The following is a 23,579-nucleotide window of genomic DNA, read 5'->3' as shown; positions in this document are numbered from 1 at the left end:
TAAGCTAACGATTATAACACTATATTCCTCCATGGGAGAGGAAGTTTATTAAGAAAACAATAAAGTGAAATTGAAGTAAGTTCCTGTCTTGGTCTGCAGTTGTGCCACCCGTTTCCCTGTGCCACCGAGCTGGAGGGCAGCGAGGAGCCAGAGTGCTGCAGCCGTGGGCCCGGGGAAGCTACAGACCCACAGTGGGGAGATAGGTGCTGCGGGCAGCAGGGGGGTGACCTCCTCGTGGCACCCAGGGCCAGGGATGGCCACGCTGGACCTGGCTCTACTGAGCCCCAGATGAGCGAGGAAGGCCCTGGGAGCAGGAGCGCAGGGACTGCCCCGCGCCAGCCCTGGGAAACCTGGGGCTGAAGTCTCAGCCCATGAACATCCCTGTGCCAGGGCAGCCCGGCCAGGGGCCGCAGCGTGAGCCGCTGCCTGGGACACCCCCGCACCCTCCCGCCAAGGGCTGCCCCAGCACAAGGGGAGAAAGAACCTGGCTATGGCCCAAGGCTCCCAGCTCGCACGTGATGCGGAGCCCAAGGCACCGGTGAACTTGGGCTAACCCTACCTAAAGCCACTGTGAAAGCAACCTCCCTGAACCTTGATTTAAGCACCAGCAGCCTTTGATGCCCCAAGGCCCAGCTGGGCACTCCCCCCCTTCCTCACACCACCTGCATTGCCGTCAGGTACCTCCCTGCCACAAAAACCCAGTGGCAACAGCTCCGGGGCCGCTGGGGCCTTGGCACTCACTGGGGCGGCTGGCAGGGCTGGGGCAGCCTCCTCCCGCCCCAGGGTGCACAGCACGCAGGCCAGGCACTGCAGGACGCGACATTTATTGGCTACCTATAACTTATGGGTGCAGAAAGCGGGGGACAGGGATGGCCGGAGTCACGTCTCAGCCTTCCAGCCCTTCTCCTTCTCGCTCTGTGCCTGGATGCGGAGCTCCTCGTCTAGCCGCTCCTTGGCTCTCACCACCTGTGGGACAAGGGCACAGGGTGACACACGGCCCCTAAATGTGAATTGCTGCCAAATTCTTCCCAAGTTGAAGACAGCAAAATGCGCTGAGGACAGAGCAGGAAGGCTGCAAGACAGGCAGCCAACCCAGCCCCCTGCATCCCTCTGCTCTTCGCTCACCTTTGACTGCAGGTAGAAGGAGCCTCCCACCGACTTGTCGTTCACCTTGAACAAGTGGTTGTAGTTCTAGCAAAGCAAAACTCCCCATTAGGTGCCTCTCTGCTGTCCCCCCCATCCCAGCAACCCCCAGCTCCCAACACTGGAGGCTGCTCTGTGCACTGCTGCAGCCCGAGGTCCCCAGGGCCACAGGGAGAGCCTGGTAGCACCTGGGTGCTGCTGGCAGACTCAGGAGAAAACTTGCCTGGCATCAGCTGATGTCAGTGACAGCACCCACAACCCAGGAGCCAAAATACATGGGATTCCCCCTATCTCCCGTGCCCCGGCAGCCGGAGGAAGTGCTGGGCAGGGAGCAGCCTCTGGGTACCCTCCTGCAGCGCTGCCTGCCCTCCCCAGCTGCCTTTACCTTCTGAATTTCCTCCGCGTTGAGGTTAGAAACGTTGAGGATCTGCTGAGCTTCCTGGAGGCTGATGCCGCTGATCCTGGAGGCGGCAGCGGACTGGGGCCTCTCGGAGCGCCCCCGCGCGTCGGCTGCGGCTCGGCTCGCTGCCGGGACACGCAGCGGGTTAGTGCCCCGCGCGTCCTGCTCCCCGCGGGGCTGCCCGCGGAGGCGCCTCCAGACCTCGCGCAGCAGCAAGGCGGCCGGACCCCTGGCCTTCCGGGCGGGCCGTGGCCACCAAGTGCAACTTCACCCTGCGGCCCTCCTCGCTCCAGCCCTGCCCGCTGACGCAAGGCCAGGGTCGGGGCCCGTCCTGCCCTCATGGCTGCGAGGGCAGTGCGGGGCAGAGCGCTCTGCTCTGGCCGAGGCGGACGGCGCCGGCGCCCACGGGCACCCAGCAGAGCCGGCCTGCGGCGCTGGGGCCTCGGGACCGCCCCGCTCTGCCCCCGGGGCCGCCAGGGCGCCGCTGAGCGGAGCGCGGGGTCCCCGTGACATCGCACGGGACAGCCCTGTGGCACCGCGGCGGCCGCCGCCCCCCGCGAGGCCCGGGGGCCGCTGCTGGCTCCTACCTGCGAGCTCCTGGCGCAGCGCCCGCGCGAAGGCCCGTCCGACCACTTGGGCCCCCACCAGGATGATCTGCGCCAGGTACTTGGCCTGCGGGGACACCCGCCGTCACGGCGCGGCCCGGCGCGGCCTCCCCGCCCGCGCGGCCGCCTCCCCCGGGGCCCGCCCGCAACCGCCGTCGCCGCCGCGGCCTCGCCCCGGCCCGCTCTGGCCCCAGTGCCGGCCCGGTCCCGCCCGCTCCGCGCTCACCATGTCCCCGCCGCCGCTTCCGGCGGAGAGCGAAGGTCGCCGCGACACCGAGACGGCGGCGCCGGAGCGTCCCCGTGCGGCGGCCGCGCGCGGCGGCGCCCCCTGGCGGCCGGTCCCCCCGCCCCGCCCCCCCGCGCCCGGCCGCGCCATGTTCCCGCGCGCGAAGCAGGACAGGAGGCGCGTGCGGCTGCGGCGCTTTAATGGCGGGGCCGGCACCGCGCGCGGGCGGGCGGCCTCGTGGCGGCGGCTCAGCGCGTGCGGGGCGGCCCCTAGTCCTGCAAGAGACAGAGGTGTGAGGCGGCAGGGGGTCCTGCTGCCAGCGCCCTGCCCCGCCGCCGCGCCGCGCCCCGCGTACCCACTCGTCCTCGTCCACGCCCTCGAAGGAGTCCTGCGGCAGCGGGCCGTCCTGGCTGCCCAGCTTGGCCACCATGGCGCTCAGGAGCTGCGGGGAGCAGGGCGAGCCGGGGTCGTGGCGGTGCGTGGGCATTGCCCCCGGGGCCCTGCCCTGGCACCCACCTCCTCCTTCTTCTGCTCATCTGACTTCTCGGCCAAGTACACGGCAGCAGGGACAAACTTGCGCGCAGGCGGCTCCTTGGGGGCCTCGCTCACTGCGGCGGCACAGGGGCAGGCGTAGGCGAGGGGCCGGGGGCGCCTGTGCTGCTGCCGTCACCCCCTTCGCCCCATTGCTGCCCCCGTGCCCGCCGCCGTGCCCACCTGGCGTCATGTTGGCCGGGCACAGGCTGCAGCGGCGCTGCTGCGCGTCGGCCCCTGCCAGCCACGCGCTGGCGCGCAGGGCCGGCTCCCACCACACACGCGTGGGCGGGTAGATGTCATCCTGGAAATACTCCTTCTGCGGGAGCGCAGGGCGGTGAGGCGGGAGCCACCCTCGCACCACCGCCCCCCGCCCGGCCGTGGCGCCTACCCGGACACGGGGCACGCGGAAGGCCACGGGCTCCAGGGCACTGGGGCCGAGGCGCAGCGCGCGGGCGAACTCCACCTCGCGCACGCTGCACGCCGTCTTGCGCAGGAAGGCGAAGCCCTACGGGGCAGAGGTGTGAGCGGGGCTGGGGCACCCCTGGCTGCGGCGGCTTCGGGGAGCTGCGGCGGGCGCTCAGCAGCCCCGTGACACTGTGGAATGGAGGGAGAGGGGCCGGGCCAGCGAGCGCACTGGCCCCTCACCTTGTGCGGCTCGCTGGAGGTGAAGCTGTTGCACTCCAAGAAGTAGGGAGGCTCTGGTGTCACCTCATACAGGAAGACGCGGGTGTCACCCTGTGGGCAGAGCGGGGATGGGGGTGGTGTGGGAGCACAGCAGGTCCCCGCACCCTGCTGCCCCGTGCCCCAAGGCCACGCTCTGCTGTGCTCCACACTGTAGGGCAGAGTGCTGTGGCCAGGCACGCGGGGCAGCCCTGGCCCACCTTGCCGGTGAGAAAGACCACGCTGGTGTCCTCGTCGTAGAAAGGCAGGAGGGTGGATGGTGCCACGTCGATGCTGAGAACGGACAGGGGCCCTGCGGACAGGTCCTGCGCCTGGTACAGTAGGATCCTCCGCTCGCTGCGGCTATGGGGACACAACAGCAAGCAGGGAGCTGAGCCTGAGCCCAGTGTCACACGGGCCCGGCCTCCCCATGCCAAGCGGGACGCACGTGCCCAGGCGCCACAGGGCTGCCCTCACCTGTCGAAGCCGGACGCCAGGAGGTAGCTGCCTCCGCACACCCACACCAGGCGGGCACCGCGGCCGCCCTCGGGGCCGGGACCCTCCTGTGCAGGGGAGAAGGGCCACATCAGCCGGGGGGACACAGCGCATGCCGGCACCCCTGGCCCCCGGCTGCTGCATGCCCACCTGCTCGGGCTCGGCGCTGCGGCGCGGCTCGTAGAGCCGCACTTTGCCGTCCTTGCTCGCTGTTGCCAGCTTCTTCCCATCGGGGCTCCAGGCCAGGCTGAAGATCTAGCAACAGGCAACCTCTCCATCACGGAGCCGCGGTCCCTGGGCACTCTGGTGTGCAGCAGGGCTAGGGCACGTGGTGGCACTGCGACCCTCTCCGGCCATGGGGACAGCTGGAGGCACTGGGGTGGCTGTGCTGGGCCCGCCATGCGCTCCCCCGCATGGGCAACCCAAGCTAACGGGGCCCGGGGGCGATGGTGGCCCAGGGACACCTCTTTTCCTGCTGCAGAGCCCTGGCACGTCCGAGCCCTGTTGTCCCCAGGGGAGCCGCTGCTGCCCTCCCTGGTGCCTGGCAGTTCCTGGGCTCAGTCCTACCTGGTCCGTGTGTCCCCGCAGGCACAGCACGTCCTGCCCAGCGCCCAGCTCCCATATCCGCACTGTCATGTCGTAGGAGGACGACACGAGGATGGCAGCGGCCACCGGGTGGAAGCGAATGGAGTAGATTTTCTCCGTGTGCCCTGACAGGGAGAGCAGAGCGTGTCCTTGCCCAAACTGCCACCGGGCATGGGGCAGGGCCACCGCTGGGACTGGGTTTAGCTCCCACTCTGCCCTTGGTGGGGGAGAGTCACAGGGAGCTGCGGGTGCCCCTGTCCCCACGCAGCCCTCACCTCTGAGCACAGCCTCTGGTTCCTGCAGCGTGTCCTGCAGCCCTCCCGCAGGGATTCGCCACAGCTGGATCTTGGCGTCCTCTCCCGCTGCGTCACCGAGGCGAATGGAAAGAGATGGGGAGCGGGTGAGGAGCTGCCCGCCTGCTGCAGGGTGCAGGGCAGGCTCCCCGCTGGGAAGGGCACGTACCCACGGCAAGGCGCCGTGTGTCGAAGGGGTCCCAGCAGAGATCGGCCACCGCCACGCCGTTCTGGATGGTGGGGACGGCCGTGTCAGGGAGACGGCCCGGCCTGGAGAGCTGGAGATGGGGACAGGGTCAGGGCGGAGCCACGAGAACGAACAGACCCCGGCGGGGACACAGCCCTGCTAGAGGGGCACAGGACACGCGGGGCTGTGGCACCTCGAGCACGGCGATCTGGCCGCCGGCGGAGAGCAGCGGGAGGGCGACGCGCTCGTGGTTGGCGCAGAAGCCGTCGCTCTCGCCCGGCGTGGTGAGGCTCAGCCCCCGCAGGTTGGTGATGTGGCTGTCGCGGTGCAGGACTGTGCCCTGTGCGTGCCGGAAGCGGGAGCTGGGGCCTGGTGGAGGCGAGCACAGGGTGAGCGTCCTGGGCATGGCATCCCTCCGTGCTGCCGGTGTCACCCTGGCACCCGCTCACCTAAAAGGCTCTGCAGCGACTTCTGGCTGGGGCTGCTGGCGAAGCCGCTGGAGGGGCCAGTGCTGGCAGAGAGCGAGGTGGCGGTGCTGCCTGGCGAGGCCAGTGAGCTGGACGGTGACGAGTAGCCGCTGCCCTCCTGGGGGAGAGGGCGGGTGGGCAGGGGGTGCCACGCACCCTCCGCACCGGGAGCAGCCCGGGCGTCCCGCAGCCGCGCGAGCCCCAGCGCCCTGTGCTCACGCTGCGGTCGCCGTCTGCGGGGCTGGTGTTGGGCAGCACGGTGCTGGGTGCAGCATCATCCACCCGCTGGGTGCTGGGCACGAGGGGCGACGTGAAGGACTCTGCAGGTCTCCGCGCCGGGTGCAGGCTGACCTTGGCTACCTGCGGTGGGAGCGGGGCCGTGGGCAGGGGCTGCACCTCCTCCCTATGCAGCACCCTGAGCAGTGGCGAGCGGTGCTGGCGGTGCCCCAGCGCCGCGGCGATGCCCGCATGGCCACGCCGGGAGGATGCCCTGTGCCCTGGTGCTAGGGACACCTCACGGGTGGCGCTCACCTGCTCACTGTCTCCTGCCCACCAGGCTTGAGCGCTGGCGGCCGGCACGGTCCCAGCGCAGTCGGGGAAGAGATCCTCATGAAACTCCTGGAGCGACTGCGGAGACCACGGGGGGATGCGCGAGCAGCCAGGCAGGGTGTCCCAGCACCCAGCCTGCGCCCACCGCACGGGCAGAGCCCAGCCCAGCACCCTGCCCAGCTCACAGGTGGGCAGGACGGACCCAGCACCCTGCACAGGGCACCCGGAGCAAAGATGGGCCCTGGCAGCGAGGCTGGGGCAGCCTCATCCAGCCCCAGGAGCCGCGGGCGCCGGCCCCGGCCGAGCTGCGCCACGAAGCCTGTAGGTGTCAGACGCTGCCTGGCTCTGCACTGCGTCTCGCGCCCCGGGAGCGGCCGGCTCCAAAATCCAGCACCCAGCATCGGCCTCCGGCACCAAGCACAGGGGATTCAGCCCCCAGCATGAGCGCCCATTTTAACACCCAGCATCTGCCACCAGCAGCACTGCCCAGCATCCCACCCCCATTATCCAACACCAGCGCCCACCACGCAGTGTGCGCACCCACCCCCACGCACCCGCTGTGCTACAGGCAGCACCCAGCTCTTTCCCGTCTCCTGCCTGGAATGGGGTCCCCTTGCCAGAGCCAGCGAGATGAGCACCATGGCATGGCACTGGGATCCCCAGCCTGCCACCGAGGAGGGGCCCTCGGTGGCACCCACGGCAGGGCCCAGGGCTGAGTTCTCATCTGGCCCTGCTCACGGGGTGGTTTTGGGCAGCCTGGGGGATGCCGCCTGGCTTGGTGGGGCCGCTCCTGTCCCTACGGAGTGCTGGGGATGCGGTGACCAGCCCCAGTGGAGCCTTGCTGGGCAAGCAGCCCCCCGGTGCTGCAGCCACCACCTCAAGCCTCGGTTTCCCCCGGGAGCAGCAGTGGCTGCTGTGGGCGTGTGGTGCCCGCGGTGCCCAGCCGGAGTCGTGGCCGGGCTGCCTGAACCCTGGCTGCCCCATGGCCTTCCCGCAGCAGCGCTTACGCTCCATGGCTTTTTTTAAACGCCACTTTTTCCACAACAGTGTCTGTTTACAGAAAAGGGTATTTTTGCTGTTGGCTGAACCACCCCCCGCCCCGCCTTACACATTTTTTTTTTATTTTTGGCTCCCAAGTTTGCTACGGAGGAGATGCAAGCGCTGGGAAGAGCCAAGGTGCTGTGTGCGCAGCGGGCAGCCGGCTCCCAGATCCACAGCAGGGGGAGCGCGTCTCCCCCAGCGCCCTGCGGCACAGCGGGGACGGAGCTGCCCCCTGTACCCTCTCACCTTGCGAGGGACCACGTAGCTGATGGGCACGAGGAAGCCGTCAGTGAGCTGCAGCGCGCGGAGCACCTCGCAGGCCATGACGTCCAGCGCCAGCTTGGGCACGAGGGCCAGGCCGCGCGTCCGCCCCTCCGTCACGCACTGGCTCACTGCGGGTAGGAGGGTGGCCTGAGCGGCGTGGGCTCCGCAGCGCCCTGCACGCGGGCACGCGCCTCCCACTTACCCTGAGTCAGGGCGGGCGGCGAGGGCGACGCTTCGAAGCAGTGCAGGAAGCTCTCACCCTGCGAGAGCGGCATCGGGCTGAGCGGCGCCACAGGCGGGTGCCACAGCCGTGCGCGGCCCCGTGCCGCTCCGCCGGCCCCTCACCTTCCCCGCCAGCAGCAGCAAGCCCGTGTCGGCGTCATACAGTGCCACGGCCGCCCTGCAAGGCAAGGAGCCGGCTGAGGAGGTCACGCCGCCGCCCGGGCCGTGCTGTGCGGCACCCGGCCGGTCCAGCCGGCTCGGCTTGTTGGTGGCGGCGCCTCTGGCTGCTGCGCGCTCACCCTGGCCCCAGCCCCAGGCTGGCACGAGGCGAGGGGGCGACGGAGGGCGGCCACGCACATCCTGGCACACGGCCAGCGCCGCCGCTGGCCACGCACACCCCAGTGCTGGCACCCTGGGCTGGAGCCCAGCTAATCGCTGCTGTATGTGCTTAAGGTAGGCACGGAGGAGACCCGTCCAGGGAGCTCTAGGTGAACAACGCGGCAACGTGTCACTTTCCTTCGGGGTGACCCTTTTGCAGTGACGCTGCTTGTGGCCAGGGTGCATGTGCAGTGCTGGGGTTTGATCCGGGCTGACTCTGAGGAAACGCCGAGGATAAATCAGGCTGCCCTGACTTGCCCCGGGCACCCCGCAGGGACCCCGCCGCAGTAACCTGTGTCCTGCCCAGCCGCAGGGACGCCACACGGTGCCCTCGCTCCTGGGGACGCGGCTCCCGCGGGGGTCTCGGGGCACAATGGGAGGCACCCGGGGTGCCGGGGCTGCCAGGAAGCCCACGGGCTGCTCGGGTGTATGTGCCCGCACACCCGTGCTGCCCCTCGGCGCACCCGAAAACGCAGCCGGGCCCGGGGGTCCCGGCGGGCCCGGGGGTCGCGGTCCGCCCGCCCCGCTCCAGGTGCGCGGGGGCGGGGCCAGCAGCCCAGACCGGCCCCGCCCCCTACCCCCGCCAATCGGGATGCGGCGGGAGGGGAAGCCCCGCCCCGCCGCGGGCAAGCCCCGCCCCCGGATTTAAAGCCGCCCCCCGCGCCCGGCGCCACCAGATTGAGGGGAGCGACCGCCCCGGCGCCACCGCCACCATCATCATCATCATCATCATCAGCAGCAGCAGCAGCAGCATCACCGCCGTCATGATGCAGTGACCGCCTCGGCCCGGCCCGCCTGCCGGTAAGTGCCTCCGCCGCCGCCGGGCCTCGCTCCGCGCGCCGCCGCTGCTGTCAGCGCGGCTCCGGCCCCGCCGCCTCGGCCCGGCCGGGCTGCCCACGGCGGGTCGCTCCCTGCCTGCTCGGCCCCTCCGCGTGGGGACGGGGACACGGCCGGGCCGACGGGCCCTCCCTCCCTCCCCGTCCCTGCGCCTGGCGCCGCTGTCACGGCTGCCGCCCGCTGCCCTCGACACGGTCAGGGCACACGTGGGGCGGGCAGGGGGCTGCCCCCGCTGCCAGGGCCGAGTGCCTGTGAGCCGGGATGGGAGATGCCAGTTTTCTGCCTGGGGTCTGGTCCTGCCCCGTGCTCCTTGGCTGGGGCTTGGCTGGGGTGGGCAGGGGGCTGCCTGTCCCCCATGCCGTCCCGGGGCGGCTCCGAGCAGTCCTGGCTGGGTCCAGAAGCACTGATGGGTCCCGCAGCATCACTGGGTCCCACAGCATCACTGGGTCCCGCTGTGCTGCCGGCCGGGCTCCCCTGCTGCTGCCTGCAGGGCTGGGTGCCAGGGGGCCGCTGGCCAGCCTGGCTGCCTGCCCGTGGGGATGCCCGGCGTGCTCGGCCGCCCGGCTGCGCCGTGTCCCGCACTGCTGCGGGATGCTGCCCTTTGCCACCCTCTCTGCGAGAGACTTTGGGCCACCACAGGGAAAGGGCCGCTGTGGGCCCAGCTGCCTTGTGGAGCGGCAGGTCAAGGTGCTGCCACCAGGACCAGTGCATCCACTGCCGCTCTGCGGGCATGCTCCAGGCACAAGGGTGCTTGGGACCCCTCTTCCGACCCCGAAGTGTCTCTTCTTCCCCCCATTGCCCCACATGGGTAGGTCTGGTCCTGCTGGGCACAGTCGCAGCCTGTCCCGGGGCGGTCAGCCTGGCGCGGCCCCGCTGGAGCCAGGCTGCTGCCCACACGGTGCTGGGCAGTGCTGGCGTGCAGGATGACACTAATTATTGTTTTCCCCGCGCCACGCCAAGCCCGGGTGGCCCTGCCGGGTCGCCCTGACGCAAGCGCGCGCCGGCCCGGCTGGCTCTGCCACCTCGGCTCACCTGCCGCACGGCAGGAGGAAGCGCTCGGGGACAGCACGGCCGAGGAGCCGCCCCGCTCAGCGCCCAGGAATTCGCGTGTGCGGTGGCCGGGGCTGGGCCGGGCGAGGGGTGCGCGCGGAGGCTGGCCTCTCCACCCCCATTTCCCAGCGCGCGGCCTCCGTGTCCAAGGAAAACCGGCTCTGTCTGTTCTGCTCATCCCCGGCACCTGAGATGGGGCAGCACGGCCGGGTGCTCAGGTCAGTGGGGCAGGAGCGGCGCGGGGGCGACGGGAGGGAGAGCGGAGGCCAGGAAGGCGGCTGCGGCGGGGGCAGCGGGAGCCCTGGGGAATGCAATAACCAGGCCCGCATTCCTCCGGGGCTGCTGCGGAAACTTTAATTAAATAGTGAGGGCAGCCCGGGAGGAGGTGGGAGCTGCAGCACAAGGCGGGTTGGAGAGAGGGAGGATTAAGGGCTAATCCTGCATCCCCCCCACTGGGTCCCAGGAGGGGGCACGTGCTGACATGGGCTCGAGAGGGACGGGCACGGGGCCGGGAAGAGAGCAGCACCCGCCGGCTGGGCCGGGCGCCCGCAGAGGCGCCGCGTTCCTGTGCACGGGGGCCTGGCCACCTCGGTGCGGGGCCGGGACGCGGCGCAGCCTCCCGCTGCGGCCACCAGCCTGGCCGCGCACCGGTAACAACGGTGCCTTTGTTTGGCACGGGGAGCGGACAGATGCGGGGCCCTGCTTGGCTGTGCAGCGTGGGTGGCCAAGGGACAGCCCTGCCGTGGGACGTGTCCCCTGCCTGGGACACCCCTGCCATGCCAGCTCCCCTGGGCACAGGGAGCGCGGCGACGCTAGCGCAGCACAGGGCAGTGCCGCACGGGTGGCACATGGGAATAGCTGGAGTTGAGGAGAGCAGAGATCTGGGGGGTCTGAAGGACCTGTGCCCGGCTGGGGACAGGGCTGGACGCCCATGGAGCGAGCTGGGTCAGCACCATGAGCGCTGGTGGGGCACTAGGGCACAAAGGGCAGCAGGCACAAACCCGCACTGCAGGACAGTAGGTGCTTGGGCCTGGGTGGCCCGGGGGCTGCAGGGCTGTGCCTGAAGCTGGTGCACGTTGCAGTGTCCCTATTGCCCCCTTAGCCGCCACCACCAGATGTGACTAAGAGGGGGCAGCAGGGCCGACCAGCCTGGTGTCTGGCCTGGCATCCTGCTCCTCTGGCACACGCGCCCGGCACAGAGGGAAGGACCCCGTGTCCCTGCTCGCTGGCGGGCGCTGCGGCGCTCCCCGGCGCAGGCAGCGCAGCCCAGCAGCGGGCACCCGCGGCGGCTCCCCGTGCCAACCGGCTGAACGGGAGGCAGGTAGCAGTGCCCAGGGGGGCTCGCGCTCCCACCCCAGCAGGCTGGCAGGGAAGAGCCGTGTGAGGTGGCGGGAAGCAGGGCCCAGATCCTCCCGCAGCTGGAAAAGATGAATAATTCGGCAAGTATCCGCGGTGCAGGCGCGGGGAGCCAGCCAAGGCCGCGGCAGGCAGCATGGCCGAGTACGCTGAGCGTGACGGCCCAGTACCCTGCAGGAGCTGGGGCTGCCCTGGTCCCTGCTCCCTGCCCGTCTCCCGCTTTGTTTCGGAGCGGGAAGCACTGCAAGCCAGGTTGAAGCCGGGAAACGCCGCTGAGCCAGGTTAACCCCTGCATGGCTCAAAGGCCTGAAGCACACGCAGACGTCGAGCGCGGCGCTGGCTGGGCGCTCCGGGGAGCTCCGTGCCGCAGGAATGCGGTGCGGAGGAGGCGGAGGGGGGCGAGCCGCGCTCCTGCGCCGAGGGCGGAGCGCGCAGTGCTGCGCCGCGCGACCTGCCCTGCGCTCGTGGCAAGGTGGGGACGGCCGCGGTCGCGGCCAGGCCAGCCGAACCTGCCCGGGGCCGGGCGAGCGGGGAGCCTGGCAGCTGGGGAGGAAATGCCAGCATAATTAAAGGGACGAGAGGTTTGGAGTCAGCAGCTGGTTGCAGCATGGGACACGTCAGCGAAACCTGACCCTGGCATTGCAAAACCGAGTCGCAGCCCAGGGCTCCTGTGCGCCCTGCTGCTGCCCCGGCTGGCCCTGCACTCTGCCCTGCTGTCCCCTCTCCCTGCAGCAGCCCCTGCCCAGCGGGCTCTGCTGGGGGCTCAAAGACATCCTAAATCTGAAGCCCCTGACCTGGCAGGAATGTGCTGAGTGCTTGGCACTCGCTGGGGTCGAGGGATGGTGTCCCCATACCTCTGTCCCAGCCACCCTCTGCCCTGGCTGGTGCTCAGGGGGCACCGACCGCCTTGGCCACGGGTAGCGGACAGGCAGCAGGTGATGCTGGCTGAGATGGGCGAGCAGCGCGGGGCCGGCTGCGCTTCCACCGCTGCTGCCTGCGAGCGCTGCTGCCTTGCACGTCCCACTCCCTAGGCGGGTGCCTGCACCCAGGCCGAGCGGAGCCTCCCAGGCCCATCTCCCCCAAAAGGCGCGTGGCGACACGGTGTCGGCACGGCCGCCCTCCTCCCCAGGAGCACGGACAGCGGGGCCGTGCAGGGGGCTGCCGCGCGGGTCACGGCGGGGCAGGGCCGCTCGGGCCAAGTGACTCAGACGGTTGTGGTGACCCTGCCCAGTGCTCTCGGCCACCCCACCCTCGTAGGCCCCCCAGGATGGGTGCGGAGGCGCGCTGGCCGCAGCGTTAACCCCGTCCTGATTGTCCCTGCCCAGTGCGTTGCGGTGCAGCTGGGCAGGTTGCCCGTGGGGGCTGGCAGCCCAGCCCGCAGGACACGCTGTCCCCAAGCACAGCCGTGGCAGCGTGGGCCCTGGCGCTGCAGGGGAACCGGCCCTGCGCTAGGCCCAGCCTCCGCCCCCGGCGCAGCCCCGCGGCGGGCGCCCAGGGCAGCCGGCACGTGCGGCTGCGCGACCCGGGAGCCCCAGCGCCGCGGGGGCCGTTTGCCTGCAGCCATTAACGCTCCGAGTGGCTGGCGGGAGCGGGGGTGCGGGGAAGGGGCTCCCACCCGGGTGCGGGGCAGCTCCGCAGCCTGCAGCATGGCTGGGTCCTCCCATCCCTTCCTGCCCCGGCTGTGCCTGGGGCGAGCAGGGGGTGCTGAGACCCCCACACACCCTAGGTGAAACACCCTCAGCCTGGCGCTGCGGATGGGAACTGAGGCCTGGCCCCCTGCGCGGCCCTGGGTCCCGGCACAACCGCGGCTGGCAGCAGCGCTTGGGTGGAAGGAGAGTCCCCTTCCCGCTGCTGGTGCCAGCGCCCGGGCTGCCCTGGCAGAGGCTCCTGCAGGCCGGGTCCCTGCTGTGCATCCTGGCGTGAGGCTGTGCTCAGAACCTGCCCTCCTCCTCCTGCAGAGCTCGGCTGTCCCTTCCCCGGCTGTGTGCGCGGCTGCCTGCAGCACTGCCCCCTCCCCGCTGCTAATTAGGGCTCTCATTAAACAGGCTGAAAGACAGCGTTGAAGGAAGAACGAGCCCATGCAGCACAGCCAGGCGCCCTCCCTCCCTGCCTTGGTGTGCAGCGCAAGGGCATCGGAGGGGACATCAGGCCAGGAGGCAATGCAAGGGCATTGGAGGGGACATCTCCCTGTCTGGCCCTGACACAGGAGCTCCCCCAGAGGACACCCTCCCTCCAGCCCTGCTGGGAGCAGCAGGGGGTGACGCCTGCCAGCTCCGTGGGGCTGGGACCGTGCGCACCAGGGAGCTGTGCCTGCGGCACCGCATGAGCTCCCGGAGGGTCAGCACACGGGCACCCCAGGGGCAGGTGCTGTGCAGGGCACTGCGCAGAGCGGCTCCAGCCCGTGGGCAGGCCAGGCGGGCAGCATTCTTCCGTCTCCGCGTTGGTGTCAGTAACACCAGTGTGTTGCCAGCTTTGCCAAATCTCCAGACAGAAGCCGCGTCCCCAGCGTCTGGAGCTGGCCTGGCCGCGCTGCGGTGCCCGGCACTGCTGCAGGAGCCGGGCGGGCACTGCCACAGGCACGGTGCCCGGCCCCAGCCCTGGCAGCTCTGTGGGTGCTGACACTTGCTCTCAGTCTCCGCCGCCCTCCCGGAGCTCCCTTCCTGCGCAGGCAGATGCAGGGACAATGCGGTGGTGCCTGGGGACATTGCACCCGCGATCGCTGCCCCAGGGGATGCCGGCAGTGGGGCCACAACCTGCACTTGCAGAGAGGCAGCGCCGTCCTTGGCTGGCATGGTCGGGGTGCTGGCATCACTGTTCACTTCTAAAACCAGCCCAAAACACAGCTGCAAGCCCATGCTGGGGGGCAGCGCCCGGATGCTGCTCCCCAGGCATGGAGGGGAGGCCGGGCACAGGCGGACACGCTGAGGGTGCGTGGTCGGGGCGCTCACCACGGCGCTCGGCACGAGCAAAGGGTTAACGGCTTCGCGCGGCGCCGGCCGGGCCGGGCCGGCGGCTCCCACCCCCTTCCCTGGCGCAGAGGCCGAGCCGGGCGCGTCTGCTTGGATCAAGGCGGCGCATCCCACATGTTTGATTTGCACCCCGCCGAGAGGAGCCGGCGCCGCCAGCGTGGGGCCTCCGTGCCCGCCAGGGACAAGGTAGGGGCACACGGGTTTCATGGCAGCCGGGACGGGCAGCCCCGGGACGCAGGGCTGAGCCGAGGGGGCTGGCAACGCAGCTGCCCGGTCGCTCCTGCGTGTGAAGCGTGAGGCTGGAGCGTGATGGGCAGCCTGGGGCCAGCCTGCCCCGTGTGAGCCGGGGGCTCCTGCGCCCAGCGCTGCCTGCAAGCTGCAGGGGCATCACCACAGCCCCCTGTGAAACATGGGAAAAGCCAAATATTTTGCATGGGAAGCTGTGCTGGCGCTCACCCGCAGGAGGGGAGCCCGGGGAGCTCTGCAGCCTCGCTGCCTCAGCCTTGGGCACCTCGCCGTCTCTCTGCCGCTTTCTCCAGGCACCCTCCTGTCCAGAGCCCGAGCGCTTCCCAGCCTGGGCTGGAGGCTGCTTGGGCCAAGCTCTGTGGCCCAGAGCCAGAACTGCCCCCTGCGCCCTCCTTGCTCCGTGTACCCTGGATCCTGCAAGCCGGCGTGGCTGCCCCTCTGCCAGGCTCCGGTGTGGAGCCCGCGGGGGGCTCACAGGAGGGAGCTCCGAGGCTCCCTGTCCCCTGGCAGCACAGGGATGGCCCTTGTCCCAGGTGGAGGACACCTGCACCCTGGCATGCGCAGAGCCCTCGGATGTGCAGGAGCACCGACGCGGTCCCTGCGGCAGAGCTCGGCACCTAACCACACCTGGGTTTCTCTCTCCTGCAGAGCTGACACCATGAACCGGCTGGTGCTTAGGGCGCTGCTGCTCTTCACCCTGGGGGACCTCGTTCAGGCGTGTCCCACGGGCTGCCAGTGCCACGACCCCAAGACCATCCTGTGTGCGGCGAGGCGAGGCCACACGGTGCCCAGTGGGCTGCCCCAGAACACACTGTCCCTGTACGTGTTTGAGAATGGCATCACCACACTTGGTGAGGACAGCTTCGTGGGCCTGCCTGCCCTTCAGCTCTTGGACCTCTCACAGAACAAGATCACCACCATTCAGAAAAATGTCTTCCAGCCCCTAATGGAGCTCGTCAACTTGGACCTGTCCTCCAACCAGCTGCAGGAGATCTCCAACGAGACCTTCCACGGGCTGCGGCTGCTGGAGCGTCTCTACCTGCAGAGGAACAGGATCCAGCACATCCACGCTGCTGCCTTTGACACCCTTGAGAACCTCCTGGAGCTGAAACTGCAGAACAACCAGCTCTGGGTCGTGCCTCCCCTCGACCTGCCCAACCTCCTGTTGCTGGACATCAGCTGGAACAAGATCCCTGCTATTGCACCTGGCGCCTTCCGTGCAGTTAACATTGAGTCTCTGAAGATCGCGGGCCTGGGCCTCACCAGCCTGGATGAGGAGCTCTTCCAGACCCAGAACAACCTCCACGAGCTGGACGTCTCTGACAACCTGCTGGAGCGCGTCCCCGCGGTGCTGCGGCGCCTGGGGAGCCTCACCAAGCTCAACCTGGCTGGCAACGCGCAGATCGCCCAACTGCTGCCGGAGGACTTCCACAACCTCCACAACCTCCAGGAGCTGGATATCAGCAACCTCAACATCAACACCATCCCTCGGGACTTCTCCAGCTTCTTCCCGAGGCTCCGGGCCATGACAGCTGCAGGAAACCCCTTCAACTGCATCTGCCAGATGAGCTGGCTCGTACACTGGGTGAACACCAGCGGGGTGGCCCTGCGGCGGCCCGAGGAGACACGGTGCCACTTCCCCCCCAAAAACTCGGGCAAGCTCCTCCACCACCTGCAATACGCAGACTTTGGCTGCCCCACTACCACCACGACCACCACGACCAGCACCCTGCGCACGAGCACCCTGCAGCCGCCCGCTCTGCTCCCCACCAGCAGCCGCCCATCACCGGGGCCCAGCACCGCTGCTCCCACGCCGGAGGCCAGGGCCCCACGGGGCAGCTCCACGGCGACACTGTTCAGTGCCCCGGTGGGCGCCACGAGCCTCCCAACGCAGATCTGCCCCCCTCGCACGTGCTTGAATGGCGGCACCTGCCAGCTGGATGCTCAAAACCACCTGGAGTGCCTGTGCCCGCAGGGATTTGCTGGGGCCTACTGCGAGTCGCCGGTGAGGAGGACAACGGCGCTGCCAGCCACGCAGGCCCCCACCCCGAGCGGGCAGATCAGCATCAAGCAGGTCAGCAGCACGTCCTTGAAAGTGGATTTCCAGAACTACGTCCAGTCCAAAGCGCAGCTGAAGGGCATCCGGCTGAGCTACCGCAACCTCTCCGGGCCAGACAAGCGGCCTGTGATGCTCCGTTTGCCGGCCTCGCTCTCCGAATACACCGTGAGGGCCCTGAAGCCCAACTCCACCTACCGCGTGTGCATTGGGCCGCTGCGGGAGGTCTCCAAGGAGGAGTTCTGCGTTGAGGTGCAGACCTTGCACGTGACCCACCAGCAGCACTCGCCTGTCACCCAGAGCAAGGACAGTAACCTCACGCTCATGATCGTCCCCGCGCTGGCCGCCGTGCTGCTGCTCGTGGTGGTGGTCACCGCAGTCACCTACTACCGCCGGCACCGCCAGGCAAAGACGAGCACCAGCGCTGGGGTGGACTCCAGCCCGCTAGAGCTGGAAGGGGTGAAAGCCTGCCTGGAAAATGGGGATCTGAGCAACCACAGCCACAAGGTGCCAGAGAACGCGGTGCTTTCGAACCCCTTGGAGTGTGAGGTGCCACTCATGCAGTCCCACTACCCCAGCAACAACAACAGCACAGCACTAAAGCCATCCTACTTCTAACGCAAGAGGGGGCAGGCTGCCAGGCGAGGAGAGCCCCGGGCTGAGATGCGGGCGATGCTCCGGGAGCAGTGCCATGGCCGCGTCCCTTCCGGGACGAGGAACACTGAGGAGTTAACTAAGCTAAGACGGAAACCCAAAACCCGTAACGTGCAATTTCTGAGAGGCTTACACACTTAGGGAGTAGACACTAATTCTACCGCTCAGCATATGACTAAGTGTCTTGATTTCTGTGAGTCTACGTGGAACGTGGTTAGTGAAAGAGAAGGTTGTTTTTTTAATTTGGGGTTTGGGTTGGCTTTCTTTTTAGCTATCGCTAAAAGGAAAGTTGTCCGTGACTTAGTTGAGGGGCATCAATGTGCTGGTAACAAAGGGTCCCTCAGCTAAGTGTGGCCTGTGACTCTGGACTCCCTGGGAAGTCGACGTGAGCAGCAATAAGGAAAAACCCCCATCCCCCGCGGGAGACCGAGGTGCTGGGACCCTCGGCCTCTCCGTGCCCTGCATCGAAGGAGGTGCCGAAAGGCCGACCAGCAATCGAAGCTTTAAGAACTCAGAGAGAATATTTATACATAGTTATTTCCCATTTCTTCTGGGAAAGCTCTTTTCTAGTACAGGTTTGCATACATCTATTTTGTAAGGCAGACAGAAGAGTGTCTTTTTGTAAAAAAAATAAAATTAATAATAACTCAACCTTCTGCACAGTGTTTGCAATCATCAAGGGCTGTGTTCGAGCCCTCCCCGCGGCTCCTCTGTGCGCTGGGTGAGCAGCCAAGGTGCGGTTTCCATTTCTGCAATCGCAATCACTCCTCGCTTCCACGCCAGATGTGGCCGGGGCTCTCGGCGCCTGCTGGGCCCGGTGCCGCTGGCCACGCTCCCTGCGCTCCCTCCCCGCATGGGGCCGTGGCTGTGGCCCTGCCAGGCTGGGGCAGACGGGCCCTGCCTGCCGTGAACGCCGTCACTGCAGGAAGGCTCCTGGCACGGGGCAGCCTGCGACGGGGCTGCTCGGCCGCGTGTCCCGCTGGGCGCTGGCCTGAGGCGGGGGCCTGTGGCAGATGGGGCCACACGGCCACATCTTCCTGTTGTTGGAGGGGCTCTGGGATGCGTCAGGGCACGGAGGGGGGTAATCCCAGTTCCAGACCCTGAGCTCCCCCCCGCGGAGCTCCCCCCGACGGCGCGTGTTAAAGAGGTGTTACAAAAACAGAGGCCACGAGCTTCAAATCCAGCCAGGCCCTGCCCATCACGCCGCGTTACTTCATCCCCATCGCCGCTGCCAGATGTCTCCGGGGGCAGGCGAGACAAACAACCCGGCCCAACCCCGTGACCCCCTGACGTCACCTGCGTGCCCCTGGGGACGTGCCACCACGCTAGGCCCGTGCTGCTGGGTGGAATGCTGCTGCAGGCCCGCAGCCCTTCCCGCCCGGGCGCGCGGCACGGCCGCACGAGGGCTGCCCGGCGGGCACTCCTGCTCGCAGCACCAGGCAACACTTTGTGGGCGCTGCAGCCTAGCTGGATATGTAGCTGGGTACGAGACCCTGCACTTCGCTCGCTCCGGTGCTTCCGTCCCCAAATCCCAACACTACTGACACAGCTGCCCCCTGTCTGCCCCCCATGCCACCCCTTGCCGCTCGCCCGCTGCCTGCCGGGGCCACCCACAGCCCAGGGTGCCTCGTGCCCTGTTGGGGGTCGGGCCCACAGCGGGTGTGAGGGGACCCCGAGCAGGGGCAGCTTTGTCGGGCGCTGCCACACGGCAGTCCTGGCTCTGCCCCCACGGCCGTGGCACGCGGAGGTGACACCGTCCAGGAGCCACCCCACACTGGGGCCCCCTCACACCTCCCCACAGCGGGGCCCCGGGTTCTCTCGCCCGGCCCCCGCGCGGGCCCTGCTCACCGGGCGGGAGCAGCCGCTCGCGTGCGCGCGCCGGCGGGGGGCTCGGAGCGCCGCGCAGCAGCTTCACCGCCAAGCCTGCGCTGGCCTCTGGTTTTAATCGTTTTCCAATCCTTTATCATTCAGGCTGGAATTTTCCAGGTTGGGTCCCTGCCCACGGAGGGATGTTTTATTTGGAGAAAATGAGCAAACCGGGTGCAGCGGCTGCCCCCTTTCCCCAAGCCAACGCGGCCCCTTCCGCGCCGGGGCGCGCGGCGGCTCCCGGCTGCCGAAAGGGTTACAGCGGCGCCTGCAACCTGAGCCGGCCGCTCCGGGAGGGAGCGGCGCGCGGCCTCGCAGCGGGGCCGGGGCAGCAGCCGTGGCCGCCCGAGCGCTCAGGTGAGCGGCCCCTGCGCCACGTTGACGGGCAGGACGTGGCCCCAGCGCTGCAGCCGCCCTCGGCCCTGTGTGCTTGTCCCCAAAATGTTTCTATCCACCTCCACAGGGACAGCAAGGGCTGACGGACTTGCCGAGGGCACAGAGCACCTCAGGGCCCAACGCCGGGTGCTGAGCGACGTCGGGAGCGCGGAGCAGGTCCCGCTCTGGATGCAATTAGGGCCGGGCCGTGCGGCGCGGGCGCTCCCACGTGGTTTTCCGGTAGGGCTGGCTCCCATTAGGGCCGGTGCGGGGCCGCGGGGGATCCTCGCTGGCACGGGCGGCCCGGCCCGGCAGGCAGGCGCGAGGGCCATGCTCGACCGCTCAAAGGGCCCTTTGTGGTGCTCTGCCCGCAGCTTTTTTAAATTAGCCTTCCCAAATTCCTCCCCAAATTGCTGCTGTGTAAATATTTTCCCTGCGCGCTCTGTATATTTTCCAGCCAGGCGAGGAGGAGGGATGAAAATGCCGCCGCCGAGCTCGAGCCCCGCGCCGGCGGGCGGCGAGCGGCGCCTACGCACGGCCCCGCCACAGCCTCTCGCGGGGACGGACGGACGGGGCCGCACGAGGCACCGACACTGGCACCCAGCGCATCCCGGCATCACTGCGGATGCGCCGCGGGGGCAGCTGGCAGTGGCAGCAACGTGACCAGCAACTCACAGGCTCTGCTGGCACCAGGCACGACCCACACGGACCCCCAAAATGGAGGCCGGGAGCCCCCTGCGCCGCGGCATGCCAGCAGCAGATCAGTGCGGCCGCTGCTGCTAATTCTTGTGAGCTGAATCAGCGTAGGCAAAGGATTGCAAAACCCCTGAAACGGGACCAAGAAAACAACAAAAAAACCCTGCTTGCTATTAAATGCAGCCGGGCTGGCGAGCAGGAGCCGCGGGCGGAAGCCGCGGGCAGGGCGAGGGGCTCGGGGAGGGACGCGGCGGCCCGCGTGGGGCCAAGCTGCCCCTCGCGCCGGGCGTCCTGCCCGCCGGGGCCGCGCGCCGCCCGCTGCCGGGAAGGGCTCGCGGGAAAGCCGACATCTCGGCAGCTTCCTGGAAAGCTGACGAGGCCGGAGGTTTGGGAGCGCTGGTCACTCGAGGGGGCGGCCTGGGCCGGTGGTGAGGCCCATCTGGGAGCCATTTGGGCAATTAGGCCGCGAGGCGGCTGCCCGCCGCGAGCCGGCCTCTCGCGAGGCGCTATTTTTACCCGGTGTAATTACCCAGGCAGCGATGCTGCGCTGCATTAACCCTTTGGAGAGGCCGCCTCATGCTCATGGATGTCGGCGCGGTGGCCTGAGCGGGTGCCTGGGTGCCACGCTAGGACGTGCGGTAGTGGCACCCAGCAGGACACGCTCATCTCCACGTGTGCGGCCGGGCATCCCCCAACTTGCTGGCACAAAGCCAGGCAGCGCCAACGCGGCGCGGGCAGAGCACGGCATGATCCATCCCAGGCCGTGCCTGGAGCTGCTCTGCGCCCTGCGCGGGCGCTGTCCCTGCTGCTGCTGGCCTGGAAGGGGTTAAACTCCCACGCGGGGCACCTGGCGCGGGAGGTCCCTGATCCAGCCAGGCTTGTCCAGGATCCCCAGGGCCACCCAGTGCCTCCCCAGCATAACTCGGCAGCTTTCTGCCTATTCCTTCTTTGAAGAGCTGCAGCTAACTGATTCAACACTCCCACTCGACATTATCAATGTGGCCGTGGCCAATTCTTTCATCTCTGCCCGCGGGTTTTCGCTCTGCACCAGGACGCACGCGGATTGCTGCAGCGAGAGGCACGCGAATTGCCCATGCCATGATGGCGAGGCGCCGCGCCAGCTCCGCACCCGTGTGCACCTCCCAGAAGAGCCCATGCTCCGCAGCCTCCTGCCTCACCCACAGCGAGTGCTCAGCACCAGATCCCTCCCAAAACCCTCCCGAAACCCTCGCCCGGCTTTCTCCCTCCCCACAGGCTCATCCCATCCCGGCACCGGGTGGACTTTGCCCCAGCAGCGTGGCACGAGCATCACCCAGAGCCGGGTGCCCAGGCCCTGCGACATGGTCGACTCCAGCCCCGAGCTGGCGGGGACAGGATGCCCCTGCTCCCCTGCGGGCAGCTCGGCCTGGCCCTCCTCCTTTGCGGGGCCGGTGTTGGCAGGGCGGAAGGTGCGGTGGCCACCACAGCGCTGCGGCACAACAAGGGAGTCGTTGTTCCCAGCCGCGGGCCCCGGCGCGGGGACGCCCCGGCCTTGGCCACGCGGCGGCGGACGCGCGACAGCGGGGTCTGGGCGCTGACCCGCGAGTCGGCCCCGGTAACCCAACTCCTCGGGTCCTGGTTACAATTTAGGGCAACAATAACCTATTGAGGCCACTTCCTGGCTCCTGCCCTGCTGCTCCTTGATCTAATTAAGGGAGGCCGCAGGGAAGATAAAACCCGATTCAAAGGGAGCGACGGGCGCCCAAAGGCAGCCCGGCGAGTGGCTGCGGCCACCCACGCCTCCTGCTCCCGGTTCCCCCAGCGGGCTTTGGTGGACTGCGGCCAGCGGAAACATCTCTGGGCGTTAGGCAGGGACAGAGATGCCACCACGGCTCGTGTCCGTCCCCACAGCTCGGCCTGGCCCAGCAGCAGCACAGCTGCCTCTCGGACGCAGTGCGGTGCCCAGTGTGGGCGTTCCAGGCACGCACCGCAGCCGGGGCACCCGAGCATCCCAACCCACCAGCCCCCGGACCAGGCAGCTCCAGCGGAGGCAAATGCAGCTCTCGCTTATCACATCTGCCGGGAGCGAGCCCAAAATCCCCCTCCGCGATGTGTCATCTCCGAGAGATTTACGGGCCGCGAGAGTTGGGGAGTGGGCTGGAATTTCGGCCGTGAGCGCGCGGCCCCAGCGCGCTGCTTTCTCAAAACAGCACCTCCCTCTCCCGCACGGCGGGTGCCTCCGTGGGGGAGCGGGGCTCCGGCGCAGCCCCCGCTCGCGCCCGGCCGCCCCTTGGCCTTATCAGCACCACGAGCTCGCGGAGCCCAGCGTGCCGCGCAGATAAGTGGCGCGCACGCGGAGCCAGCCAGCCGCATTCCTCGCGGCCGATAAACCCGGCAGCCAAAATAACTCGGAGGCGGCGTGCACGGGGCCGGGAGCAGCGCCGCGAGTTGGGCCAGGAGCAGCAGCACGAGTGAGGCTGGGAGCAGTGGCGTGCACGTCTGGATCCAACTGAGTCGGGCGGACTCACTGGGTGCCAGCGGCAGGGGCAGCGCAGAGGGCTCGGGCGCGCGGGGTGGGGGAAGGCAGCGACCCCGCCGGGGCATCTCCTTGACACAACCTTTGGGAGCCTGTTGTGTGCCCAGCCCTCCCTTGGAGGTGTTCACTCTGGATACTAATGATGGTCACCACAAAGGGCAGCTACAGCATGTGCACGTGAAAGGGACAGCTTCCCACAGCGCTGCGCCACCCTCGGCTGGATGTGGCACCCCCAAGGCTACCCTGGCCCCGGGCAGCCCTGTCACCTCCAGTCACGGAGTCCCTGCACCCTGGCGCAGCTGGGGACATGCCCACACCACACTCAGTACTGCCACCTCCTACCCTTCCCACTTGAATGATGCCAGGAACAAGTGCCACCAGTGCTGTCACCTCTGTCGGTGTCACGGTGAGCTCCTCCCACCCTGGCGCTGCTGGGGACAAGGCCACCCAGCGCCCAGCTTTCGAGGCAGGCGCTGCCGACACCAGGAGCCCCCGCTGCATCCTCCTCTCCCACCACACTCACCGTGGCCAGACGCGTCCCCTACCCGGCAATGACCAAGCACCCCATGCTGTGCCGTGTGCCCCAGCACCCTCCCATTCCCTGGCAAGTCCCCATCCCTACCCGGGCGAGGTGTCCAGTGTCACGGAGTGTGTTGCGCTGCTGAACTTCCGCGTGTCCCACAGCTTCACCTCGCGCTCCCGCATCTGTGGGGGCAAAGACTTGGCTTCATGACCGCTGGGTGCCAGGCCCACCCGACACTGTGCCCCTCACGCAGTGGCAGGCCACCTTCCCCCAGTGGGTGCCGTGCCATCCAGTCAGCCCTGGTGTGCCACCCACAGGGTACAGAGCCTGGACCTGAGGCCTCCAGAGCCACCTGCTTTCCCAGGGGCCACGCAGGCCGCTCCAGAA

General features: G+C 68.7%; 2 protein-coding genes across 2 annotated transcripts in view; one reads left to right on the top strand and one right to left on the bottom strand.

Annotated features, from left to right (window-relative positions):
* Positions 1 to 808: 808 nt before the first annotated feature.
* Positions 809 to 23,579, bottom strand: part of LOC104574864 (coronin-7-like) — a 42,244-nt gene continuing 19,473 nt past the window's right edge. Inside the window, exons 9-31 of the mRNA XM_088523102.1 lie at positions 23,292 to 23,374; positions 7,795 to 7,849; positions 7,652 to 7,709; positions 7,432 to 7,577; positions 6,127 to 6,222; positions 5,815 to 5,955; positions 5,578 to 5,713; positions 5,322 to 5,497; positions 5,111 to 5,219; positions 4,924 to 5,010; positions 4,631 to 4,773; positions 4,214 to 4,318; positions 4,046 to 4,131; positions 3,790 to 3,931; positions 3,554 to 3,643; positions 3,297 to 3,413; positions 3,089 to 3,224; positions 2,891 to 2,982; positions 2,730 to 2,816; positions 2,131 to 2,215; positions 1,529 to 1,668; positions 1,126 to 1,191; positions 809 to 966 (exon numbers count right to left, since the gene is read on the bottom strand). Of these exons, the coding sequence (XP_088379228.1) occupies positions 880 to 966; positions 1,126 to 1,191; positions 1,529 to 1,668; positions 2,131 to 2,215; positions 2,730 to 2,816; positions 2,891 to 2,982; positions 3,089 to 3,224; positions 3,297 to 3,413; positions 3,554 to 3,643; positions 3,790 to 3,931; positions 4,046 to 4,131; positions 4,214 to 4,318; positions 4,631 to 4,773; positions 4,924 to 5,010; positions 5,111 to 5,219; positions 5,322 to 5,497; positions 5,578 to 5,713; positions 5,815 to 5,955; positions 6,127 to 6,222; positions 7,432 to 7,577; positions 7,652 to 7,709; positions 7,795 to 7,849; positions 23,292 to 23,374 (2,463 nt within the window). The 3' untranslated portion in view covers positions 809 to 879. The remainder of the gene's footprint in view (positions 967 to 1,125; positions 1,192 to 1,528; positions 1,669 to 2,130; positions 2,216 to 2,729; positions 2,817 to 2,890; positions 2,983 to 3,088; positions 3,225 to 3,296; positions 3,414 to 3,553; positions 3,644 to 3,789; positions 3,932 to 4,045; positions 4,132 to 4,213; positions 4,319 to 4,630; positions 4,774 to 4,923; positions 5,011 to 5,110; positions 5,220 to 5,321; positions 5,498 to 5,577; positions 5,714 to 5,814; positions 5,956 to 6,126; positions 6,223 to 7,431; positions 7,578 to 7,651; positions 7,710 to 7,794; positions 7,850 to 23,291; positions 23,375 to 23,579) is intronic.
* Positions 15,158 to 17,220, top strand: VASN (vasorin). The gene has a single exon (XM_010222175.2). The coding sequence runs from the start codon at positions 15,166 to 15,168 to the stop codon at positions 17,179 to 17,181; it is 2,016 nt and encodes a 671-aa protein (XP_010220477.2). The 5' UTR covers positions 15,158 to 15,165; the 3' UTR covers positions 17,182 to 17,220.

Source organism: Tinamus guttatus, unplaced genomic scaffold, assembly GCF_059628265.1.
Source record: "Tinamus guttatus ecotype Peru unplaced genomic scaffold, ASM5962826v1 Tinamus_guttatus_pri_ptg000172l, whole genome shotgun sequence".
NCBI classification, from domain to species: Eukaryota; Metazoa; Chordata; class Aves; order Tinamiformes; family Tinamidae; genus Tinamus; species Tinamus guttatus.
The sequence above is the reverse complement of the archived record's forward strand: the minus strand, read 5'-3'. Positions and strand labels throughout refer to the sequence as shown.